This window comes from Notolepis coatsorum (genome assembly GCF_963971535.1).
Source record: "Notolepis coatsorum genome assembly, chromosome: 4".
In the NCBI taxonomy this organism is placed as follows: Eukaryota; Metazoa; Chordata; class Actinopteri; order Aulopiformes; family Paralepididae; genus Notolepis; species Notolepis coatsorum.
In genome coordinates, this window is record NC_140168.1 from 140,663,106 (window position 1) to 140,688,913 (window position 25,808).

The 25,808-nt window shown below is 44.4% G+C and overlaps 1 protein-coding gene across 1 annotated transcript in view; it reads left to right on the forward strand.

Annotated features, from left to right (window-relative positions):
• Positions 1–307: 307 nt before the first annotated feature.
• The window catches only part of ntn5 (netrin 5), a gene marked incomplete at both ends in the record, with an annotated part of 38,026 nt that continues 12,525 nt past the window's right edge, over positions 308–25,808 (forward strand). The window contains 2 exon segments of the mRNA XM_084312120.1: positions 308–1,778; positions 8,760–8,948. Coding sequence (XP_084168246.1) covers positions 308–1,778; positions 8,760–8,948 — 1,660 coding nt within the window.

The following is a 25,808-nucleotide window of genomic DNA, read 5'->3' on the forward strand; positions in this document are numbered from 1 at the left end:
AGTGTTAAGATAAATATGTTCCTTAAACGCTGTCGGGAGTGACCGGGGAGAACCGTGAAGAGTTGTAAATTACTTCTTTTACGTTATGTGAACTCTTTTCCTGATACCAGTATTTACTTAAAGCAATCAAGCAACAGCTGAGGAGATGCACTCAGCTGGTGTTTTTAATAAAGGCGCAGGTGGTCTCTCATGGATTTCTCCTCCTTTCAAAGTCATATAAAACCATCAATATTTTTTTATGATCCCACGGTTTTCTCTTTTAAATCACTTTTTCTTTTTCTCCCTTTTCCTCCACAGGCTCGGTGACATGATGTTCCCGTCCCTCTCCCCTCCCCCCTCCCCCCTTCTCCTCCCCGTCCTCCTCCTTCTCTCCCTCCTACTCCCCCCGTCCCTCCTCCTCTCCCCGGCCTTCTCCCACTCGCCGCTGAGCTGGACCTCGCCGCACGACCCCTGCTACCACCTGGACGGTCGGCCGCGCCACTGCCTGTCGGAGTTCGTCAACGCCGCCTACGGGATCCCCGTGAACACCGGCCACCCCCCTCCCTCCGACCACCGCGACACCAGCAACACCACCGCCCTCACCGACCTGCACAACCCCCACAACCTGACGTGCTGGACGGCCCGCAGCGGCGGAGGAGGCGGCCCGGACGCCGGGGACTGGGTCCTCACGCTCCCCCTCGGCCGGCGCTTCGAGATCACGTACATCAGCATGCAGTTCTGCCACCAGGGGGAGCCCTCGGACCCCGTCGCCGTCTCCGTCCTCAAGTCCATGGACCACGGGCGCACCTGGCGGCCCATGCAGCACTACTCCGGCGACTGCCCCAGGAGGTTCGGCATGCCCGCCCGGACGGTGGCCCAGACGAGGCACCAGGAGACGGAGCCGCTGTGCTCGGACCCGCGGCCCCTGCAGAGGCACCGCGGCGGCACGGTGCTGGCCTTCTCCACGCTGGACGGGCGGCCCTCCTCCCCCGACTTCGACTACAGCCCCACCCTCCAGGACTGGGTGACGGCCACGGACATCCGCCTGGTCTTCCACCGGGCGCCCGGGCGGCCCGCCGTGGAGGAGGAGGAGGAGGAGGCGGGCCGGGGCGACGCTCTGGGAACGGGCGGTGGCGCCGGGGTTCTGAGGTGGAGAGCGGGCTCCAAGGGGACCGCCGGGGATCAGGTGGACCGGGCGAAGGCGGACAACGCGTTGGCGATCCTGGAGAGAGGCGGTGGCAGAGGAGACAAGGCGGAGAAGCCCGGGAGGAAGGGTCACCACAAAGGCTCGGGTCAGGAGGAGGAAGGACACAATGTCACCAGGAAGGAGAGCGTGGGCGACTTCGGCCGAGACACGCCCACCTCCTCCTCGAAGAGAGGCGGGAAGGGCAAGGGGCGCGGCCGCAAAAAGGAGAGTCCCCGTTGGGAGCCTTGCACGAACGGAGGCTGCGACTGGAGGGTTGAAGGGCAGAGCAGGGGCAACAAGGGGCGGGAGCTCAGGAGGAGAAGAAACAACAGGCAGAACTTGAGACACGAGGGCGGACGTATGCGGCCGGCACCGCCCTCTCCCCTCATCGCCGCACCCCCGGTCCGGCCTCCCCTGGCCCTTTCCGACCTGCAGGTGGGCGGCAGGTGTAAGTGCAACGGACACGCCTCCCGGTGTCGCCGCGACGACGCCGGACGGGCGGCCTGCATGTGCGAGCACCACACGGCGGGGCCCGACTGCGACGTGTGTGAGGACTTCTACTTCGACAGGCCCTGGCATCGAGCCACTCCCACGCAGCCCAACCCCTGTGCCGGTGAGTCCCGCCCCCCTTCACTTAGCCACTCCCACGCAGCCCAACCCCTGTGTCTGTGAGTCCCGCCCCCCTTCACTTAGCCACTCCCACGCAGCCCAACCCCTGTGTCGGTGAGTCCCGCCCCCCCTTCACTTAGCCACTCCCACGCAGCCCAACCCCTGTGTCTGTGAGTCCCGTCCCCCTTCACTTAGCCACTCCCACGCAGCCCAACCCCTGTGTCGGTGAGTCCCGCCCCCCTTCACTTAGCCACTCCCACGCAGCCCAACCCCTGTGTCTGTGAGTCCCGTCCCCCTTCACTTAGCCACTCCCACGCAGCCCAACCCCTGTGCCGGTGAGTCCCGTCCCCCTTCACTTAGCCACTCCCACGCAGCCCAACCCCTGTGTCTGTGAGTCCCGCCCCCCTTCACTTAGCCACTCCCACGCAGCCCAACCCCTGTGTCGGTGAGTCCCGCCCCCCTTCACTTAGCCACTCCCACGCAGCCCAACCCCTGTGTCGGTGAGTCCCGCCCCCCTTCACTTAGCCACTCCCACGCAGCCCAACCCCTGTGTCGGTGAGTCCCGCCCCCCTTCACTTAGCCACTCCCACGCAGCCCAACCCCTGTGCCGGTGAGTCCCGCCCCCCTTCACTTAGCCACTCCCACGCAGCCCAACCCCTGTGTCTGTGAGTCCCGCCCCCCTTCACTTAGCCACTCCCACGCAGCCCAACCCCTGTGTCGGTGAGTCCCGCCCCCCTTCACTTAGCCACTCCCACGCAGCCCAACCCCTGTGTCTGTGATTCCCGCACCCCCTTCACTTAGCCACTCCCACGCAGCCCAACCCCTGTGCCGGTGAGTCCCGCCCCCCTTCACTTAGCCACTCCCACGCAGCCCAACCCCTGTGCCGGTGAGTCCCGCCCCCCTTCACTTAGCCACTCCCACGCAGCCCAACCCCTGTGCCGGTGAGTCCCGCCCCCCTTCACTTAGCCACTCCCACGCAGCCCAACCCCTGTAACTATTGCCTTAATTCAAGGGCATGAAAAGCTTAAGATCAGTTTGGTGTCAATTCCAGTTCTTCAGCCTAATAAATTGTAACTTGTAAAAAGTTACATCCATTACATACATTACGACCATCCAAGGTTAAGTGTCTTGCTCAAGGACATCGAACCGGGAACCTTCTGATTACCAGACGACCGCTCTACCTCTTGAGCCACTGTGTAACATGTTGCACCCCCAACTATATTGCCTGACGGCATGACGCTGTGGTTTGGTAGGAAGAAGAAGCTGGTTGTTTATTGAAATCACTTCAAGAATTGTTATTATTGCAGCCTCAGATATAATGAGATTGTAGCTGCCGTTTTGATCATTGTGTCACTTGAAGTGATACTGTAACATTTTGTATGAAGTTCATAATGTTAAATTAGGGTAATTGGTTTGGATTGGATTACTTCCTGGTTTCTCCACCAAAGAGGAGAAGACACTGCTGTCATATCCTGTGAGACATTAGGGTATAACATCGAAACAGTGGACAAGTTTGCACTAGGCCTAGGGTTGGGCAATTAATAACTTCCAATGATTATGAAGATTAAGATAATCAACTTTGAGCCAGCTGATGTTTTTAACCAGTTAACATGCAACTGCCCGTATTGATTGCCGTCAATGAGGAAATGGAATAATGGAGAACTTTTTTGTTGTACACAGTTTACCAAAATCGCTCTTAATCACCCATTTCTGAATGGACTTTTATGAAATTTTGACCTGTACTACATAAGACTTCAGGCTATAGACCCACAGTGTTTCCCAGCTTATAAAATCTTTTTGGGATATAATTATTTTGGATATTGCAACTACTACAGAAAAACGTAAGTACACAAGTACAACAGATTTTTCTTTATTGTGTAAGAAACTTCAGAATGTTATCTTTCAAAAGAGACCAGGCTTATGCATGTGCTATAAGTAGGCCTATAAAGATAAGCTTTGCAAAAAAAGTATGCAGTCCTCAAGTTCAAGTTAAAAAAAATTGCCCGCTTTTATTTTTTCATTTTTATATTTTTTTATCCTCTTTTTCTCCCCATCCCAATTTAGTCGTTATGCCAATTCCCCCCCTCCCCTACCTGGTTGTTGTGCGCATTTTCCTCCTACTGGTCGGTACAAGGAAACCCTGAAGTCTACCACACGCTTCCTCCGACACATGTGGAGACAGCCAGTGGCTCTTTTTTCACCTGGCAGCGACGCTGCCTTCACCATTTCCTGCCTTTCGCTGAGCATGCACCCAGACCTGACCTGTAGGAGTCGCTGTCCACAACGCCAGATTACCACCCACGACTTCCCTCCCCCTAACTCAGCCAAACGAGTTAGTATGACGACCGGCCCAAGCCGCAGGGCAATGCTGACTCCGGGAGTCGAGACCGCAGCCTCTTGCATTGGTGACGAGCGCAATCTCCGCTACGCCACCCGACCGCCTATAGCCAGGTCGTATTTTTAAGGAAGGTCATGTTTTTAAGCTAGGTCATGTTTTAAGCCAGGTCATGTTTTAAGCCAGGTCATGTTTTAAGCCAGGTCATGTTTTTAACCCAGGTCAAGCCTTTGAGTCGGGTCAAGTTTTTGTTTTTCAGGTGAATTATATTAAATAGTTCAAGGAAATCCACTGTTAAAAGGTAAATAATAATAAATAATGAAAAATTCATAAAATCGTGATCTCAATATTGACCAAAATAATCGTGATGATGATTTTTGCCATAATCGAGCAGCCCTAACCACGACACTCAACCACCACAGTGACTGTACAGTTACTCAACCCTGCACTAGGCCTACCGCTTCCATCTGTTACCACAACACTTAACCACCACAGTGACTGTACAGTTACTCAACCCTGCACTAGGCCTACCGCTTCCATCTGTTACCACAACACTCAACCACCACAGTGACTGTACAGTTACTCAACGCTGCCTCCATTTTGATTTCAAGACGGCGTCCTGCTGAATGAATAATTCTATAATAAATGTGAGATCATCAAACGGGCAAGCTAGCTGGTTGCTGTCATTGCTAACAGCTGATGCTAGCAGACCAGGCTAGCATATTTCCGGGAACAAAAGCATTCATTCTGAACATTGCATCACCGATGCTCACACTGGTAACGTTGAACCGTCCCACTACATGCCAGCTGGACCAGATACCCTCCCCACTCCTCCAGACCATAGCACCAGACATTCTCCCATTCCTAACTGCAACCATCAACTTCTCCCTCAACTCGGGGGTGGTCCCCACCTCCCTAAAACAAGCCAGAGTCGCACCGCTCATAAAAACAACAATCTTGAACCCCACCGCCATAGACAACTATCGTCCTGTCTCTCTTCTCTCCTTCCTGTGTAAAACACTTGAACGTGCTGTATCCAACCAATTTACTGATTATCTCTTACAGAATTACCTCCTTGACCCTAATCCAGGGGTCAGCAACCTTTACTATCAAAAGAGACATTTTTTCCCCCTCCCACAAAATGAAATTCCTCTGGAGCCGCAAAACCAATTTACCCTTAAAATTAAGATAACACAGTGTATAACATTTTATATAAAGTTATCCTCAAGCATACCCCACATTTAGCATAAAACGCCTGACAATTACATACCCAAAGTAATTTGCGATTTATTATACTTTATACTTATAGCACACAGTTTGTTGCATTAGGAATTATAAAGCAACAAAAAGAAAATGTTTGACTTTTTATTGCTGTTTTTACCTGTTATAACAAAGGAAAACCTCAAACTCTTATGAAGAGGAGAAAAAAGACTGGCTGTGTAGACCTATTTTAAAATAAAACACAGAAGAGAAGACAAAACACTGGCATCTGTAGACCTACTTTGAAATAAAACCCTGAACTATGCAGCTCTATTTGGGTATTTCCCTTATTTGTGGAAAATCTATAAAATAAAAAGTACATTTTTAGTTGTTCGCAAATTTCTCACCACATATCAGGCATACAGGTAAGCCTGCCTCAGTGCCTCATTAGTCGTGAAAGCAAATTAATCTGTCCACGCTGAATTAAACCCTCTATTTTCCTCAGACTTTCCTTTTTTTGGATTTATCCATGGTTAGCTTACTGGGGGGTCGGAAACTCAAGATTAGCCACTTGCAGACGGCAGGGAGAAGCGCGGGGTGTGACGTACTGTATATTTTAGTTGACTAAATGTTTTAGTTGATGAAAAAAAAAATTCATTTCAGTGTCACAGTGACATCGATCTCCAAAAATAAAATAAAATAAAAAAGTTAAAATATTAATAATTGTTTTGGCTAGGGAGCCACAGCTGATTGGCTAAAGAGCCGCATGCGGCTCCGGAGCCGCAGGTTGCCGACCCCTGCCCTAATCAGTCAGGCTTCAGGACTGGTCACTCCACACTCAACACAGTCAACCATCAGATCCTCCTCGCGTCCCTCGCAGGAATGGGAGTGGTTGGCTCTGCGCTGTCATGGCTGACATCATACCTCAAGGACCGCTCCTACCAAGTGTCATAGAGAGGGGCCCTGTCGGCCTCCCGCCCCCCTGCGGACGGGTGTCCCCCAGGGCTCGGTCCTTGGACCCCTTCTCTTCTCCCTCTACACTAAATCTCTGGGTAACATTATCACGTCTCATGCCTTCTCGTATCATTGCTATGCCAATGATACTCAACTCTTCCTCTCCTTTCCTCCCTCAGATATCCACGTCTCTGAGCACGTCTGTCCGACATCTCCGCCTGGATGACGACCAACCCCCACAAACTGAACCTAAGCAAAACCGAATTGCTCCATCTGCCGGCCAAATCCTCCCCCCTGACCGACCTTTCCATCACAGTCGAGAATGCAGCTGTGACCACGTCCCCAACCGCCAAGAACCTTGGTGTTGTCCTCGACAACTAGTTGAACTTCTCTGTTCACATCGCAGCGACAACCAGAACCTGCATATTCCTTCCAACGTCAGAAGGATCCGCACCTTCCTGACAAAAGAAGCCACCCAACTCCTGTGTTGCGTTGCTGATTGGTTGGCTGGTTGCACGCATGCTAATGACGCCACGAGTCTAGTGTGTTCATTAGATGGGTGAAATCCTCTCTCAGTGCCTCTGTGCCTGTTTTCTTAGGCAGTTAGCCTCTGGTATGCGTACCATTAGCGTTAGCCATGCTTCTAGGCATCTTTTCTTTTGGAAAGAATGATAAAAAAAACAATGTAAATAAAGAAAATTATAATCTTCTTTTTTTTTGGTATTGGACTAAGAGGTTGGCAGTCGACTACGACTCCTTTCGATCGATTAGTCGACTATTCGACTAATAGGGGTCAGCCCTACTGCTCACAAAAGCATGGTTGCACATCGTGCAACCCCGTCCCATGAGCAACGCATCCCTGCCCAACTCCTTGTCCAATCAACAGTCATCTCCCGCCTCGACTACTGCAACGCACTGCTTGCTAGCCTTCCGACCACTGCCACACAGCCGCCTGCCTGATCTCAAACCTACCAAAGTCAGCCCATGTCACCCCACTTCTTAGGGACCTGCACTAGCTCCCCATTGCCGTACGAATCCGCTTCAAGGCCCTCGACCTGGCATATCGTGCGGTGAAGGGAACGGCTCCCGCCTACCTCCGGTCAATGGTCTCTAACTACACACCCTCAAGACCCCTATGCTCTGCATCTTCTGGCCGCCTCAGACCTACTCCTATCCGAGCTCCGGGAGGGTCATCAAAGAGAAGTCGCTTATTTTCAGTCCTTGCCCCACAATGGTGGAACGAACTTCCCACCACAGTTAGGACAGCCGAAACCCGTCCAATCTTTCGCCGTCGACTAAAGACACACTTCTTCAACCAATATCTGAAATGAAAAAAAATCTAAATTGAACAAATTCTAACCCTACCTAACCTTACTGTCATACACTTGTCCTAATAAACTAACCTACACTGTAGCACTCAACACTTTGATGAACATTGTTACTCAGCTGATAGAGTTGTGCCCTTCCTGATGACTTGTCGTACAGAACTTGTAAATCGCTTTGGATAAAAGCGTCAGCTAAATGACTAAATGTAAATGTAAAATTTTAAATGCTTGAAATGTGTGAGCTTAGTGAAATAACATGGCAAACGTACAAAACGTTGCTACCATGTAACATCTCCAGTCTCCAAGCTGTTCAGCTATAAAGTCCAGTTTATTGTAATCTTAATCTTAACAGACTATTCGATTTTTTATAATTTAACGACTATTCGAAAATATTTATGCCCAATGCCCATCCCTATTAAATAGGTCAATGCCATCAACATGAGAACTGATCCAAAATCTATTTTGTTTGTGATATCTCTCATATTGTAATTAGGGGAAAATACATGTGCTGATAATATGTCTGCTCACTCCATGCATTCCCGCTCTCTCTCCCTCTCTCTCATCTCTCTCTCTTTCCCTCTCTCTCATCTCTCTCGCTCTCCTTCTCCCTCTCCCCCCACCTCTATCATCTCTCTCTCCTTCACCCTCTCCCCCCTCTATCATCTCACTCTCTCTCTCTCCCCCCTCCTCTATCATCTCTCTCTCTCCCCTCCTCTATCATCTCTCTCGCCTTCTCTCATCTCTCTATTTCCCTCTTTCCCTCTCTTTCTCCTTATCTTTCTCCCTCTCCCCCCACCTCTATCATCTCTCTCCTTCTCCCTCTCCCCCCTCCTCTATCATCTCTCTCTCCCTCTCCCCCCTCCTCTATCATCTCTCTCTCCCTCTCCCCCCTCCTCTATCATCTCTCTTTCGCCCTCTCTTTCTCTCTCTCTCATCTCTCTCTCTTTCTCTCTCTTACCCTCTCTCTCTCTCGCCCCTCCTCTCTCTCTCTCTCTCCCTCTCTCCCTCTCTCTCTCTCTCTCTATCTCTCTCTCTCTCTCTCTCTCTCTCTCTCTCTCTCTCTCTCTCTCTCTCTCTCTCTCTCTCTCTCTCTCTCTCTCTCTCTCTCTCTCTCTCTCTCTCTCTCTCTCTCTCTCTCTCTCTCTCTCTCTCTCTCTCTCTCTCTCCTCAGTGTGTGAGTGTAACGGTCATTCAAACAAGTGCCGGTTCAACATGGAGGTGTTCCAGCAGTCTGGCCGTCACAGCGGAGGCGTCTGTCTGAAGTGTCGTCACCACACGGCCGGGCGACACTGCCAGTACTGCCAGAACGGATTCACCCGCGACCACGGCAAGCCCCTCAACCACCGCAAGGCCTGCCAACGTCAGTCTCCAACCGCGTGTGTGTGTGTGTGTGTGTGTGTGTGTGTGTGTGTGTGTGTGTGTGTGTGTGTGTGTGTGTGTGTGTGTGTGTGTGTGTGTGTGTGTGTGTGTGTGTGTGTGTGTGTGTGTGTGTGTGTGTGTGTGTGTGTGTGTGTGTGTGTGTGAGGGGGTGGGAGAGATTGTTGAAGGGTGTGTGCAGGTGTTTTTGTGTGTATGTGTGTTTGATCAGCCCTCACTTAAACTATGTTTGGCTTAGTCTTAGGGTTCCACAAGCGCGTTCGGATCTGGGCAAGACAGCATTTTTTATTGATGCCCCCAACACATGGAACACTCTTCAACAAACCCTAAAGTTAGAGGTCCTCCCATCTGCTTCTGCTTTTAAACATCTGGTGTTAAATCTCTGTTTGTCAAATTGCAATTGTTTTTAGTTTCTTCTATTCTTTTTTTTATATTTTCATTGTGTTGCTCATGTGTGTTTAAACTCGTCGTCATTGTAAATGAGGGACACCTCAATGTCCTTCGAGTTAAAATAAAGGTTACGAACAAATGTAAATAAAGTACTTAATGACCACAGGAAAAAGGTACATATTGTACATAATGTTATAGCCATAAGTAATATATTGACATATGAAATGTACAATGTGTACATATTACAAATAAGTAATGTATTTACAAATAAGTACATATATTACATATTCAAGAAACGTTTTCAGAAGACGTTTGAGTTCCCTTGCTGGGTAACGAACCCAGGACCTTTACCTCAAGACTACCAGGACACACTTTTCTGATAGCCTCACCCAAACCCTAACCCTAACCTTAATCACACTGTTACCTTAAACTAACCATAACCCTAACCTTAACCTTCTATCTTAAACATAAGCGTTAAAACAAACCATATTGTATCAGGGTGGGTGGGTGTCTTAGTCTAGTGGTGAGAGCTGTGTTTTTATCAGGGTCTTAGTCTAGTGGTGAGAGCTGTGTTTGTATCAGGGTGGGTGTCTCTTAGTCTAGTGGTGAGAGCTGTGTTTGTATTAGGGTGGATGTCTTAGTCTAGTGGTGAGAGCTGTGTTTGTATCAGGGTGGGTGTCTTAGTCTAGTAGTGAGAGCTGTGTTGTATCAGGGTGTGTGTCTTAGTCTAGTGGTGAGAGCTGTGTTTGTATCAGGGTGGGTGTCTTAGTCTAGTAGTGAGAGCTGTGTTTGTATCAGGGTGGGTGGGCGTCTTAGTCTAGTGAGAGCTGTGTTTGTATCAGGGTGGGTGTCTTAGTCTAGTGGTGAGAGCTGTGTTAGTATCAGGGTGGGTGTCTTAGTCTAGTAGTGAGAGCTGTGTTTGTATCAGGGTGGGTGGGCGTCTTAGTCTAGTGAGAGCTGTGTTTGTATCAGGGTGGGTGTCTTAGTCTAGTGGTGAGAGCTGTGTTAGTATCAGGGTGGGTGTCTTAGTCTAGTGGTGAGAGCTGTGTTAGTATCAGGGTGGGTGTCTTAGTCCAGGGGTTCCCAAAGTGGGGTCGCGACCGTCGCGAGCCGCCGTGGGGGGGGGGGGTCGCCAGATGATTTCCAAAAAATAAAAATAAAAAGATGTCCAAATAGTTTTTTTTTTATTTATCTAAAAAAAATGTATGCAGTCATATGTCATCACAAACACTGGCATTTAAAGGGTACAAATAAAACTATTTCTGCACCAGAATGCAGGAAATGAAGTCTTTGTAAGACAACATTTCCTGGTGGGGGACCTAAAGAGTCCTAAAGAGACCTAAAGAGTTAAAGAGTGGCCTGACTGGGACTATATTTCGCACTATATTTCCTGGCCTGAATGACTTCCCCAGTCTGGCCCTGGTTAAAAGCCTCCAATGCTTATTAGTGTGTGTGCGTTAGAACGTTTGCATGTTTCAACCATACATTTCCATTTATAATTTTGTATTTATTTAAAAAAATAAGAAAAATAAATAAAATCAAAATAATAATAATTTACATTTTTTTTATACCTCCTATAATAGTGCGGGTCGCGGCTCTCTGAAACTGTTATTTCGGGGGTCGCGGCCTGAACATTTTGGGACCCCCTGTCTTAGTCTAGTGGTGAGAGCTGTGTTTGTATCAGGGTGGGTGTCTTACAGTAGTCTAGTGGTCAGAGCTGTGTTAGTATCAGGGTGGGTGTCTTAGTCTAGTGGTGAGAGCTGTGTTTGTATCAGGGTGGGTGTCTTACAGTAGTCTAGTGGTCAGAGCTGTGTTAGTATCAGGGTGGGTGTCTTAGTCTAGTGGTGAGAGCTGTGTTTGTATCAGGGTGGGTGGGTGTCTTAGTCTAGTGGTGAGAGCACTCACCCGTGACCACAATTTTTTGTTTCAAGTTTCAAGTTTCTTTAATAGTTGTCATACAGAAGTACAGAATACTTTTATACAAAATGCTTCTTTCTGTTACGCTCCAGAGATTGTGCTAGACAAAAAGATAAGTATGAAATAAAATAAGTATAGCATGTAAAAAAAAAAAAAGTCACGTACGTAGACACAAGTGTTCAGTATGTACATATATACAATGTTCAATGCAGAATAGAAGTAACTGAGTTACCATACAATATACTATGCAATATACTAATATACAATATACTATATAATGCAAAGCAGAAATGGGATGAGGTACAATTTAGGTACAATTTACAGTAGGTGTACTGAGGTATGGGTTGTAGTGCAAATTCTTTGCCAATAAATATAAAGTGTGTCTAGGTGTTCTAAAGTGTGGAGAGTTGGTGCTGCAGTGTGTTGTTTGTTTAAAGTGAGTGTGTGCGGGTGGATGTGTGTGCTGTGAGTGCATTTGATGGTTGTTGCATAGTGTTATTGTTCGTTGAGCAACCTGATGGCCTGGGGATAGAAGCTTCTTCTGAGTCTTTCTGTGCTTGCCATGAGACTCCGGTATCGCTTGCCTGACCGCAGCAGTTCAAAGAGGCAGTTGTTTGGGTGGCTGGAGTCCTTGATAATTCTCTTAGCCTTACCCCTGCACCGCTTGTTGTAAATGTTCTGGAGAGTGGGAAGCCCCCCTCCAATTGTGCGCTCGGCTGAACGGGCCACTCTCTGTAGTCTGCTATGGTCTTGTGCGGTGCTATTCCCAAACCAGGCGGTGATATTGCCAGTCAGGATGCTCTCTATTGTACATGAGTAGAAGTTCTTAAGGATCTTCTGACTGACTTGGAACTTCCTTAGGCGCCTGAGGAAGTAGAGGCGTTGCCGTGCCTTCTTCACAACACTATCAATGTGTGTGGTCCATGTCAAGTCCTCAGATATGTGGACTCCCAGGTACTTAAAACTGTTCACTCTCTCAACTGGTGCCCCGTCGATGCTGAGGGGGCTGTAGTCCCTGACCCCCGACCTCCTAAAGTCCACAATCATCTCCTTTGTTTTGCTGGACTTTCGCCGATATGAAATGTAAATATATTACTTACACAATCAGTAAATGTATTACTTATGGCTGTAACAGCCTTTTTTCTGTGGTCGATGAGTTCTTTATTTATGTTTTCTGAGACCATGTTGGTGACAGACAGACAGACAGACAGACAGACAGACAGACAGACAGACAGACAGACAGACAGACAGACAGACAGACAGACAGACAGACAGACAGACAGACAGACAGACGGAGAGCTTGTTGACGTGTGTGTGCAGGTGTTTGTGTGTTTGATGGTGGGAGGACTACAAGAAAATATGGACTGGTTGAAGTGTGTGTGTGTTTGTGTTCGTTCTGAAAGCCTGTTGAACCTCTGCGTTATTTGAATCCAATGTGCAAATGCGCTTTGATCTGCAGATTCAATAAAGTATGTAAAATGTTTGTAGAGGATGAAACGGCTACAAAGAAAACTACACAAAGTGTGCGTTAAGTTACACACATCTGTGCACGTATTCCTCCGTGACTCACCGGCTCTCAATAAGTAGCGGTGCGTTCCTGAAACATAAAAGGCTGAGCCGGTGTGTGTGTGTGCGTGTGTGAGTGAAAGGCGGTGTTAATGTCAGTGCACGTCCGACTGTCTGTTTGAATGCATGTTCCTCTGTGTGAGGGCAGCTATGTTTCAGACGTGTTTATGGGGTGGTTACATTGTGAGAGAGGACAGCTATTCCTGTTGGGGTTACATATGCATGCACACGCACACGCACACACATACACACGTGCACGCTGCTGCGCTGTCACCTGTATCCCCTATCGTTACCACTGGCTGGCATCTGTCGTGACCCCTAACCTTCTTGACTGGTCACATGTCCTAAGTGACTGTGACACTCTGGCACGCTCAGGGAGTTGGACTACAGGCCCAATATAACTACTGCTAATGGGACATCTGCGGTGCACTGCCTCATAAAGGTGTGTGTGTGTGTGTGTGTGTGTGTGTGTGTGTGTGTGTGTGTGTGTGTGTGTGTGTGTGTGTGTGTGTGTGTGTGTGTGTGTGTGTGTGTGTGTGTGTGTGTGTGTGTGTGTGTGTGTGTGTGTGTGTGTGTGTGTGCATGCAACTGTTTCGTGGTGAATAATGTGTAGGGATTGATTGATTGATTGAAAACTTTATTAACAGATTGCAGAATGGGTACAATACAGTACAGCTCAATACACACAATTGTTAAGGGGATGCAGACCAGAGAAAGACTTTCGTCTTGTTTACATCAGGGTCCCCCATTTTCAATTCATCAGGACATATATGACATACATGACATACAGATAGTCAGTACTGCTACATCTATACATTTATGACATACCAGATTTGCAAATACAGTACTGTTTGTGATACAGAAGGAGTCAGGAAAAGGGAGTATATACATTTGATGTAGAAACTGTACATTGGAGGAGGTTGGGTGGGGGGGGGTTGGGTACACTGGGATATTGACAACCATACTGGGTAATCTACATTGGAGGTGGTTGGGGGGGGGGGGGGGGGCACACTGTATAAACAAGCAAAACTGTACATTGAGGGGGGGGGGGGAGACACTGTACAAACAAACAAAATTGTACATTGGACTATTGACAACCATACTAGGTAAATGACTGTACATTGGAGGGGGTTGGGTTAGGATATTTACAGGGGCCAGTGTTGAATTGCAGTCTCCCGTAGGTGTCCCTTGAGAGAGGTTTTGAAAGTGGGTAGTGATCCACATTCCTTTACAGCTTTGGGTAGGGCGTTCCACATTGATGTGGCATAATTGCGAAACGTGTTTAGTCCCTTATTTGAGCCGAATCTGGGTTTAACATGATTTGTGGAGCTCCCTCTGGTGTTGTGATCGTGGTATTCACTGACCTTTGGGAAGTATTTTGACATGTACAGTACATGGGTACCTTGGTCGTGTAGTGTATCTTGTAGACCACGACACGAGTAACTCACGATATGATACTGATAATCTATAACGATAATATCACGATACGCGATATCTGCGATAATCGATACATTGCGAGAAGTTTCGTCTATGATATCTGTGTGACTGAAGAAGAAAAAATTCCCATAAAAAGGGAAAAAAGCAGGAATTATGTGTTTATTCACATAATTGACATGAACGTTTATCAGATTATTTAGTGTGTGTCACAAACTGGCCAATTGTACATGAAACAATGTTCAACAAATTGCATAGTGCCTCTTTGTTACCATCTGCAATAAAAAAAATATATAGATAATCAATTTTATCTAATAAGATAACGTTGTCAGCTTGTTCACCTCATTCCAATCATTATTATTGCAGTACAATGGGACATACAGATCTATGCCCAGCCCATATGGGCTTACAAGACACATAAACAATAAGTATATAGTATACTTAACAATAAGTATATAGACCAAGATGGCCACAAAAAAGAAAACAAAATAAAACATAACAAGCTGTAAACAATGTACTTCAAAGAAACAAGAGGAATTCATATAAAATTATATAGGATATAATGTGTTTTGTCTCAAGTGCCATGCTTTCTCCAAAAATCATGCAAAACTGAAAATCTCCACAAGAAAACAACTACAACTCTCAGACTGCCAAAACAAATCCGGTTTTACAATTTGAATTGTAATAAAAACCCTCCTCAAATCAGTGTACAAAGGGCAATAAAAAACTAAATTATATTAATCCTCCACCACCCACAGATCACAGAGAGAACACACAACCGCTCCTCCTCAGGTGTACCTTGGAATCTACCCACTTCCACAGCCAATGGCAGGGTGCCAGACCTTAACTGGGCACACAGAGACCTCTGTCCTCTCTTTAAATGTAACATTACATAAGGTTCAGTAAAAAAAAATCATCTTTAATTGAAATGTATATATTTGGTATTTAAACAGCACTATTGTACATGTTATCATGCAGAGCTATATGGGTAGACTATAGTACTACGAGGTAGTGGTGCACTTGTAACGGTGCAGACAAATGCCCCCCTCCTCTCACAGCTTCCCACACACACTCATGTGTCACCATTTATTTAGTTGACGTCTCACTGATTTACAGAGCAGAGGCCAGCGGCGATGGGACTAATCGTTTGCAACAGTGGGGTGTTTGGACTAGCTGTGAGGGTTTGTTTAAACTATCACACTGGAGGTAGACCAGAGCGACTTAGAGAGTGTCTTCCCCTCTGTCTCTCCTCTCTCCCTTCGCCTTCAACCCGACCTCGACTCCTCAATCACATTGTCTCCTGTCCCTTCTATGTCTTTTTGGGGGTGCAGGAATGTGTGTGGGGGCTTTGTGAGGGGGCAGGGGCTCATGCAGCAAAAGGGGCACCTAAAGCTTTTAAACAGGAGGGGTGGGGTGGGGTGCCCCCTATCAATGGTTAGATAGATAGATAGATAGATAGATAGATAGATAGATAGATAGATAGTGAGATAGATAGTGAGATACTATAGATAGACAGACAGACAGACAGACAGACAGACAGACAGACAGACAGACAGACAGACAGACAGACAGACAGATAGATAGTGAGATAGATAGATAGATAGTGAGATACTATAGATAGTGAGATAGGGATTTAAATGTAACAAATGGGTACCTCCCACCACCAAAAATAAGATGTAAAAATGTAGACATGTTTTCATTCACTGGTTGATTTAACTGAGCTCTTGATACACAATGACAACTAGACAACAAGTAAACCGTACATATTATAATGTGACTGTAAAAGGTTTGTTGACATTGGTGATGTTTCTAAACACTGGCCTAAATTCTGACCTACAATGGGTTAATAACATTACAAATAAAGTTTATCGACAGATGAACTCAATTCAATAATGTACATGTGAATATATATATATATAAGAATCATGGATTTGGGCTGTAAATATCTCTTTTTCGATGACTATTCTGTCCCAATTCGCTTGTTAACTCTGACGCCACGCATGAGGTATATTCATATCGGGGCCAAGCTATCCGCTTCCGACAGCGAACGTTTTTTACGACTCAGATCTATTAAAACGAGGGACACTGAGTCTGAGCCAACGCAGGAAGCCTGGCCCCGGAAACTATTTATTGGAAGGTCGATACGTCACGACTGTACTTCATAGACAGCATGTTTGTGCTCATTATTGAGCCAGCTTGTTTTTTGGTTTGCACCAAAAGACTTTGGTCCCAAATAATCTCAATTAAGATTAGGATATTTTTTTTTATATCATTTAGAAAGGTGCGGAATAAAACCTACCCCCACAAAATTATTGATTATTGAATTTATCTTTTTTTTTTTTTATTGTTGGCGGGTCCAAGGTGATAAGGTAAAATAATTATAGGTCAATATTATTGTCACACAATACTGTGTTACAAAAAAGAAAAACATACCGTAAGACAACCATGTTACAGCAGAGACATTAGAGAGACAATGTAATTAACCCCTTCCTTCCCTCCCTCCCAACCAACCAATGTTATTAATTTCATGTGGCACAGTCGCATAAATCCAAGGTTATTTTGTATCGCACAGCCCTTTTATATTATTATAGTCGTGTAGGTTGGACCACAATTCGTAATTTTTTTTGGCATTTTTAAGTGCATTTTTATTGACAGGACAGTTTGGAAATTGGGAGAGAGAGAGAGAGAGATGGGGATTCGTACCCAGGACGTTGCGATTACGCTACAAGCGTATGTATCCGTGGTGCGCCACCGGGGGGCGCCCGAACCACATTTCTATTCTTGTTAATTAAGCAATAATACACTCGAACCAGTGGGATATTATGAATATTGCCACAGCTGTGATGCGCCCGCAGTAGGCATCACAGAGTGGCAATATTCATGATATCCCACTGGTTCGAGTGTATTATTGCTTTTATACAGTAAGTTGCACCGTCAGGAAAAATATAGGATGAATACAGACAATTATGGGGTCTTTTATATCGATTTCAGTGAACTTGGCATAGAACAATATTTCCTAAAGATGTCTTGTTGCTATGGAATTTAAAATGGAGTAGGCTATCAACAAGCTATCGAAAGTCGGAAAAAGTCATCGGCACCTCGGACAGTTCCGGGAGTTGGGCCAGTTCAATGCCCAGGCCGTCCACTTGGTGGTGTTGAAGGATTAATTGTGGCTTTTCTCCAGTGCGACCAGCTCGTCTTTCATTGGATTGGCATGTCTAATAATGCTGTTTTTCTGAATACCGGTAGATGTAGGCCGGTCCTCTTTATCTATCCACTCGTTTATGGTTAACAGATACGTTAAATCAAACGTAACTCTGCCCGGGTCCGCTTCCAATGGCAGTCGGGGAGTGATTCCGTACGCGCCGCTCCATCCAAAGAATAGTCTCCACACTTTGAGTTCCGTTATCAGATACCAAAGTGATATCCGATTTATTTAGACAAGATATAGTTACACGGGAGACGTGATCAAAGCGATCCTATTTCCTATAATCGTGGTTCTAATTGTTCAAAGCGTTTCTTAAGATAAGACTATTCTGAAGTGTTTCCAAAGCGATCCTAAAGCGATCCTAAAGCGGTCCGAAAATATTATGCTTTCCCCGTGGTGGCTACAGCCCACAGCTGATTCCCATTACCTATTTATGCCATCAGCTGTGCCGTGGCAGATTCACCTGTCACGTGAACCACCACAATACAACTGAGAACATTCAATTGCTATACAGATAAATCATAACATTCCCATAAATCGTAACCTTCTATTGGTAATAATAATAATGATAATAATAATATTAATAATAATAATAATAATAATAATCCATAACAAAAACACTCAAATGGCCCTTACAGTAACGTTGTCCGCGGAGTAGGTCATGTTGACACAGTTTCCGTTTGATGAATGACAGTTGAAACTTTCTACAACATTCTAAAGCCAGGGCGCCTGAGTGGCGCAGTGGGCAAGGCGCTCGCCACTAACGCAGGATATGCTGGTATCAAGCCCAGTTCTCTGCGTTGCTACCGGCTTGGCCGGCCGTCATACTAACACAATTGGCAGTGTTAGAGGGTGGGAAAGCCGGTGGGTGGAGATTGGACGTTGTGGACAGCGACTCCTACAGGTCGATTGGGTGACGCCGGTGCGGCGGAAACAGGAAGTATCGCGGGCAGCGTGAGCCTCCCACGCGTTACTCCTCGCCACTGAGAGTTCGAGCTGCTGCGGTGAAAAGATGCGACAGGCTGCCTCCTTGTGTATCGGAGGGGACACGTGATGCAAGGCTTCTATCCTCACTACAGCCGACCAATGGGAGGCATAGTCTAGCAACATTCAAGACAGGGGAGGGAAGAATTGGAAATACGAAATTGGGATGGGAGAAAAATGGAAAATGGGGAGAAAAAGTGGATCGAAAAAGAAAAAAATAATTCTAAAGCCAGCGCAGTGTTAATATATTCATGGTGATTTAACCGTGAGTGTATCATGAATATACCCACGGTTTAGAACGCTCTCGACCAATAACAATGCGTGATCAGACCTACCTGTTTAAGTAGGCTTATTGAATGAGTTTTAGAAGCTCCTATGTGAGGGTAGCAGCTGGTATTCTGTGTGTAATACATGTGATCTGAAGAGTATGTGAGGGTAGCAGCTGGTATTCTGTGTGTAATACATGTGATCTGAAGAGTCTATGTGAGGCTAGCAGCTCTGTGTGTAATACATGTGATCTGAAGAGTCTATGTGAGGGTAGCAGCTCTGTGTGTAATACATGTGATCTGAAGAGTCTATGTGAGGCTAGCAGCTCTGTGTGTAATACATGTGATCTGAAGAGTCTATGTGAGGCTAGCAGCTCTGTGTGTAATACATGTGATCTGAAGAGTCTATGTGAGGCTAGCAGCTCTGTGTGTAATACATGTGATCTGAAGAGTCTATGTGAGGCTAGCAGCTCTGTGTGTAATACATGTGATCTGAAGAGTCTATGTGAGGCTAGCAGCTCTGTGTGTAATACATGTGATCTGAAGAGTCTATGTGAGGCTAGCAGCTGGTATTCTGTGTGTAATACTTGCAGTGGTGTAAAGTACTTGAGTAATTGTACTTTGTTACTTAAGTACTGTTTTGGGGGATTTGTACTTTACTCGAGTATTAATAGGTTTGTATACTTGTACTTTTTACTCCTTACATTTAAAATGCAGACCTACAAAGTACAAATCTCACAGGTCCAACCATTTTAATTAGTATATTTGTTTCTCTGGCCGAACTAACGTTAATGTTATTAATCCTGCGGCCACACTTTATTTAAAAACAGCCAATCAAATCCCCATCAATGGAAAATGAACCCGCCCATACCCATGCTGATTGGTCCTTGTGCGAGACTAGAAAGTGGGGATCTTTGATTAAATACCTGCTATCAGAAGAATAGACAGTCAGAAAAAAAGTTTTTACTTTTACTTTTTAGTAACCTGTTCCACCCCCCAGGGTCGGTACCGACCCCTAAATGACATTATGATCATAGATCCATATTTTTCAGAGTGATGCAAAATATTTGCGATTTTAAAATCAAACGTTTTCAAGTATTAACATCACTAACATGTCATAAAAGCATGTAGAATGTATATTATCATCAATACGTTAGTTTAGCAATAGGTTCAATGTGTTAAAAGATAGTTTAAAGTTTTCGTTTTTCGATCGCCATTCCAAGCTTGAAAAAAATATATATATATTGTGAACCATGGGAATTGTAGTCTTTTTGCGGCCATTTCGTAGAGGACATGCACGACTGTCGACCAGCGTTGGAATTTCCCTTCAAGTTCTATGGGGGTTCAAAGTTCAGAGTTGAATTATGAATATGTCAATAACTGTTATTATTCGCGATAATAAGCCACAAAAGGTAATTTTTTTTTTTTTTTACTTCCGGTTTGACGACAGTATGTGACGGTCGCATTGGTCACAAGCTCCGCTCCAATTTTTGTTAATTTCGCTTAAAAACCTACTTTATACAACACGAATGTGTTTAAACCTCGACGTATATATTAACTAAGACCTTCAACTAACTATATCAACAGGAAAAATTAACATGCCAGCAAAGAAAGATAATACAAAGAGCCATGAAGCAGACACTCCAACGGTAGACGTTGCGGTGACGCGCTCTACTGTGAGGGAGAAAGCAGACGCTATTGACAATAAAAAGCTCGACAATCTTATGGATTCCAACATTCCTACGACCTCATCCGAGACAGACATGGAGAGTACTTCACCCGATTTCAAAACGCTGACAGCTCTGATAAAGATCTTAACCGACAAGGTTGATAAAGTTGATGCCAAGGCTGGTAATATAGCTAGAGCTGTTGAGAGAGCCGAAGCTAATGCTATCGCATTTAAGTTAGCTATAGAGGCTAAACTTGAAGACATCAATGCACAGGCTGTAGTACAATCCGATCGCATAACGGCGGTTGCAAATACTGGGATCGAATACTCACTGAAACAAGAGGAGAAGAATAAGGAACTATTTGAGAATATCGCCGAAGTATCGAAGGAGATGCAAGTGGGGGACAAACAGCTTTGGCAGATGATCCAGGACAACAAAGAGGGAAACACGGTCAGATTGCTCGAAATCGAACGTCACGCCCGCAGATTTAACCTCTGTATAGTGGGTTTGGATGAATCAGTCAAATGCACAGATGCCACGTTTGCTGCAGTGCTAGTCAAAATTCTAGGTCCTGAAATCCTACCTACAGAACCGATAGTGGACAAACGCTACAGAATAGGCACCGTAAACTACAACAACAACAAGGAAAGAGTGCTCATTGCTAGCCTACGGGAAACTGGAACAAGAGACACGATCATCAGGGAATCACGCAAGAAATGGGGAAAACTGATATACAAAGAAAGAGATTCGTGCTACGTTCGCTTGAGGCGGCAGAAGATTACACGAAGAATATAAAAAGTGGATGACAAGATTCATCTTTTCTGGATAACTTTACAATCGCATGGACATCAAAAACGGCATCATACAAGCTTTTGACAACATTGAGGGATAAGTAATTTAATATAAAACGCTAAACACCATATATATATAGATTCATGGTAATATGCAGGTCATGATTTGATACCGACTATTTTGGAACATTCTAGAATTTTCTATTCTTTTTTTTACTTGAAGGCTATTAATGGAATATACTGGAATACACTGGATTGTTATTGTTCTATGACACGAGGAATGTACTGGAACATTACAACAACAATCTGCATTCTGCAAGTCATGAGCGGCTGACAGCATTCTGGAATACAATGCCTTTTTCAATGATGGCCCCGGAAAATAACAACGATATGAGACTTGGTCATGAAATAGATGTGAAGAACAACGACCACCATAACAGATTAATGTTGAATGCCTTCGGCAGGTTTTTTTTTTTTTTTTTGAGCCATTTTAATCTAGATTAATCTAGATTAAATCCAGGATTGCAGATAGATTAATCTAGATTAAAAAAATTAATCTATGCCCACCTCTAGTATATATATATGTATTTTTTTTATCAACATTTTAAAAAAAATTTTTAGTATTTATAAGCTCCGACGTCATCAGTACTGCTATCGGTACTCGAGAAATTATGGAGTTTTTTTTTAGGTTATCTAACTATCCCGCCACCGCAACCAGAAACACTGGCCTGGCCTGGCCTGCTTCTAAGTTCAGTGGCCATAAAAAAAAAAAAAAAAAAAAAAAAGCTTTTTTGTAAATGTTTTCAAGTACCACCAGCAGTACCACCAAGTACCACTAGTGGTACACGTACCACAGTTTGAGAACCACTGCGTTAAAGGATTGGTCGAATAATACAGGTGTAAATGATCTATGGCGATCACTCAACCCCACAACCCGGAAGTACTCTTGTCGATCTGCAAGACATAACACACTTTCCAGAATAGATTATGTTTTTGCAACCCCGAGACTATTTGATAACTATGATGTGGAAATGGTACCCAATACATTATCAGATCACTGTTATTTACTCCTAAAAGGATAATTTGGTATACTGTCATCCCGAGCCCCAAGATGGCGATTTAACACGATACTGCTGAATAACAAGGAATTCATTACACAACTCAAAAAAGCTCTTTCAGTATTCCTACTAGAGAATGCGAAATCGGTGCCGGACCCCAGAATATTATGGATGTCGGTAAAGGGATTGATCAAGGATTTTACCGGGTGCTTTTCCTCCAAAATACGCAAAAATCGTAGCTCAAAACTGGCAGGGCTTACAATACAACTACTCTGTTCGACTGGAAAATCAAATTTAATGTGGTAAAAAAAAAGATTAATGCTATTTATAAACAACAATCTGAAGTACAAATACGTAGCACAAGACAACAGAATTATTCTCAAGGTTCTAAACCAAGTCACCTACTAGCTATGCGATTAAGAGTCAACGCAAAATTTGCAGATATAACTACAATTAAAGCACAACAAGGACTTGTTACAGACCCTAAAAAAATCAACAAGACATTCAAAGAGTTCTACTCCAACTTGTATAAATCAGAAACGACCTTCGATCAAAACAAAATGGACATATATCTTAATCAAATTAAACTCCCTAAACCTAAACTATCAGAGGATGATGCTAAACAGTTAGAAACACCCATCACACTAGATGAACTCAGGGAGGCCATATCTGAAATGAAAAGTGGTAGGGCTCCAGGAAGAGACGGTATCCCACCAGAAATGTACCTCTCATGTTGGGACGTAATTGGACCCCTATTACTTAATATGATTTTATACTCAATCAAGGAGGGGAACTTCCATAAGAACGACAATATTGCAATCATAACAGTCCTCCTTAAAAAAGACAAAGACCCCACCGAGTGAGGTAGTTATAGACCCTTAAGCCTCCTCGGAACCGATATCAAACTGTACTAGCCATCAGACTTCAAAAGCATATGACGTCATTGGTTCATCCGGATCAGACTGGCTTCATAAGAGGCCGCTTGATCACGGATAACATAAGACGATTACTACACGTACTAGATGCCAGCAAGGACGACACCACACCTAAGGCGATGCTGTCCCTGGATGCGATGAAAGCTTTTGATAGGTTGGAATGGTCGTATCTATGGGCAGTATTAGAAAGGATGGGGTTAGGAAAAGGATTCATTGATATGATTAAAGTATTATACAAAGACCCATCGGCCATGATTACAACAGGCACCTCCGAAATCTTTCCGGTATCACGCTCTTCTAGACAGGGTTGCCCTCTTAGTCCCGGACTATTCGATTTATTTATCATTAGAGCCTTTAGCACAATATATAAGACAATCCCAATTCATAGAACCAATCGTAATCAAGGGCACACAACACAAAATTAGTTTATATGCGGACGACGTAATACTGTTCATGCAAAACCCTAACACCGCAATGCCTCATCTTCTCAAGTTGATTGAAGACTTTGGCGATCTATCTGGATTTAAGATAAATTGGCCAAAGTCGGCTTTACTTCCACTTAACGCCCCTGCAAAAAATATACTCCTTCCAGAAGAAATACCAATGGTTAAACACTTTAGATGTTTGGGAGTTGAAGTATTCCCTACCATAAGCCAAACGGTGAAGCACAATTACATAGAAATCCAAAATAAAATCAAATACGACTTTGACAGGTGGTCAAAACTTAAAAACTCTGTACAGGCACGGGTCTCAATAGTTAAGATGGATGTCTTACCTAGAATCAACTTCATCAGCTCAATGCTACCATTACCCCCTCCAGATGGTTACTGGAAAAAATTACACTCTTCCGCATACAAATTTATTTGGAATAACAAACCACCACGTATAAAAAGATCCACCGCACAGAGAAACAAAGCCGACGGAGGTATGGCATTTCCAGATTTTTCCACTATTTTAAGGCGTACACTTTAAGACCACTGACAACCTGGTTTGATCCCCAAGCATCAGTATCCTGGAGAAATTTAGAAGTAAATATAGTAGCACCACATAGGCTGCAGGACATAGTATACACCAAATTATCAATTAAGCAATGCGAACTGGAATTTGGCCCCATTATTACTCATGCGATCCGGATATGGCGTGAAACACAAAAAAAAAATTCTAACCCACATAAATGGCATAATCATACTCCCTTATTCAATAACAATGCACTCCTGATTGGAAAACGACCTATAAGATACCCTAGATGGGAAAAGCAGTGCATACACACATTAGGAGATGTTTTCAACAAACAGGGTTTTTGTAGTTATGCGGAAATACACAAACATTTTAATCTCACCAGTTCCACATATTATTTTTACGCACAGTTATTGTTATGTTTGAAGGCTCATGGTGTCCCATTAAGGATACCAATTGAACACCACAGATACCACAAATTATTCTATGAAAGAGAGACATCGAGAGGTTTTGTATCAGATTTTTATCATCAATTACTAACGTCCTCGTATGTAATCCTCCACCTAGACTCAGTCTGGAGGAGGGATATACCAGACCGGGAAATACATTTTGATTGGCAAGAAGCCTGGGCAAATGTTCGACTTGCGTCACATAACCCGGACCATCAACAAATCAATCTTAACTATATTCATAGGACATACCTGACTCCTATAAGACTGAACAGAATGGGTCTTAAACAAGACTCCAGATGCTCCTTATGTACAAATGGGGACGAGGGTACATTTATGCACATGTACTGGGATTGCCCACCAGTTAAGATATTCTGGAAAGAACTGACCCACCAATTATCAAATCTCTTAACTCTGAATATACCTGTACACCCCTCTGTATTACTGTTGAATGATGTTTTCGAGTTTGCAGTTCCTATACAGCTAAAGAGATTGGTTTTATCTGGTATCACAGCGGCTAAAAAGCTGATAGCATCACGATGGTTTCAACCCGGAAGAAATTGCCGGATTCTTACATATCTCGAAGTGATTTATCTAGAAATATCTACAGCAAGAATTTTGGGTCTCAGTGAATCCAAAATTACAAGGTGGTTAGAAGTGGTGGAGAGAATAAAAACTAGCATTTGAATGGTAGTGCCTGGTTAGGAGCGAATGATAATATGGATGGATTATCCAAGGGGGGGGCCCGGGGGGGGGGGGAGCGAGAGCATATGTGTATAGGGTATTAGATAGCAAGTATTAGGTGTATACCTTGTATATTACATTTATTTAAATGGTAATTTCATTGGATGTGCACTGTTAATTAATGCTTGTATATCTAATTTTTTGTTGTCATGTTTATGTTTATGTGTTTGTTTAAAAAATTATAAAAAAAAATATATATAAAAAAATAAAAAGTAACGTTTTTGACAAATATTGAAACGCAGTTAGTTTCTCCTCCCTATTGTTAGCATGTAGGAACAATTAGATCTGAAATTTGTTTCAAAACGGTTGCACTGTGGGGAAAATAAAAAAACTACAGTAAATTACAGTAGATATCATTATCTGTTCTTATGCACGCCTGGTGATACTAAATCCAAATTGAACTCGGGCATTTGAAAGATAATATATGTATATATATATAAATGTGCGAATTGGCTATAATAAGGTAATGTATAA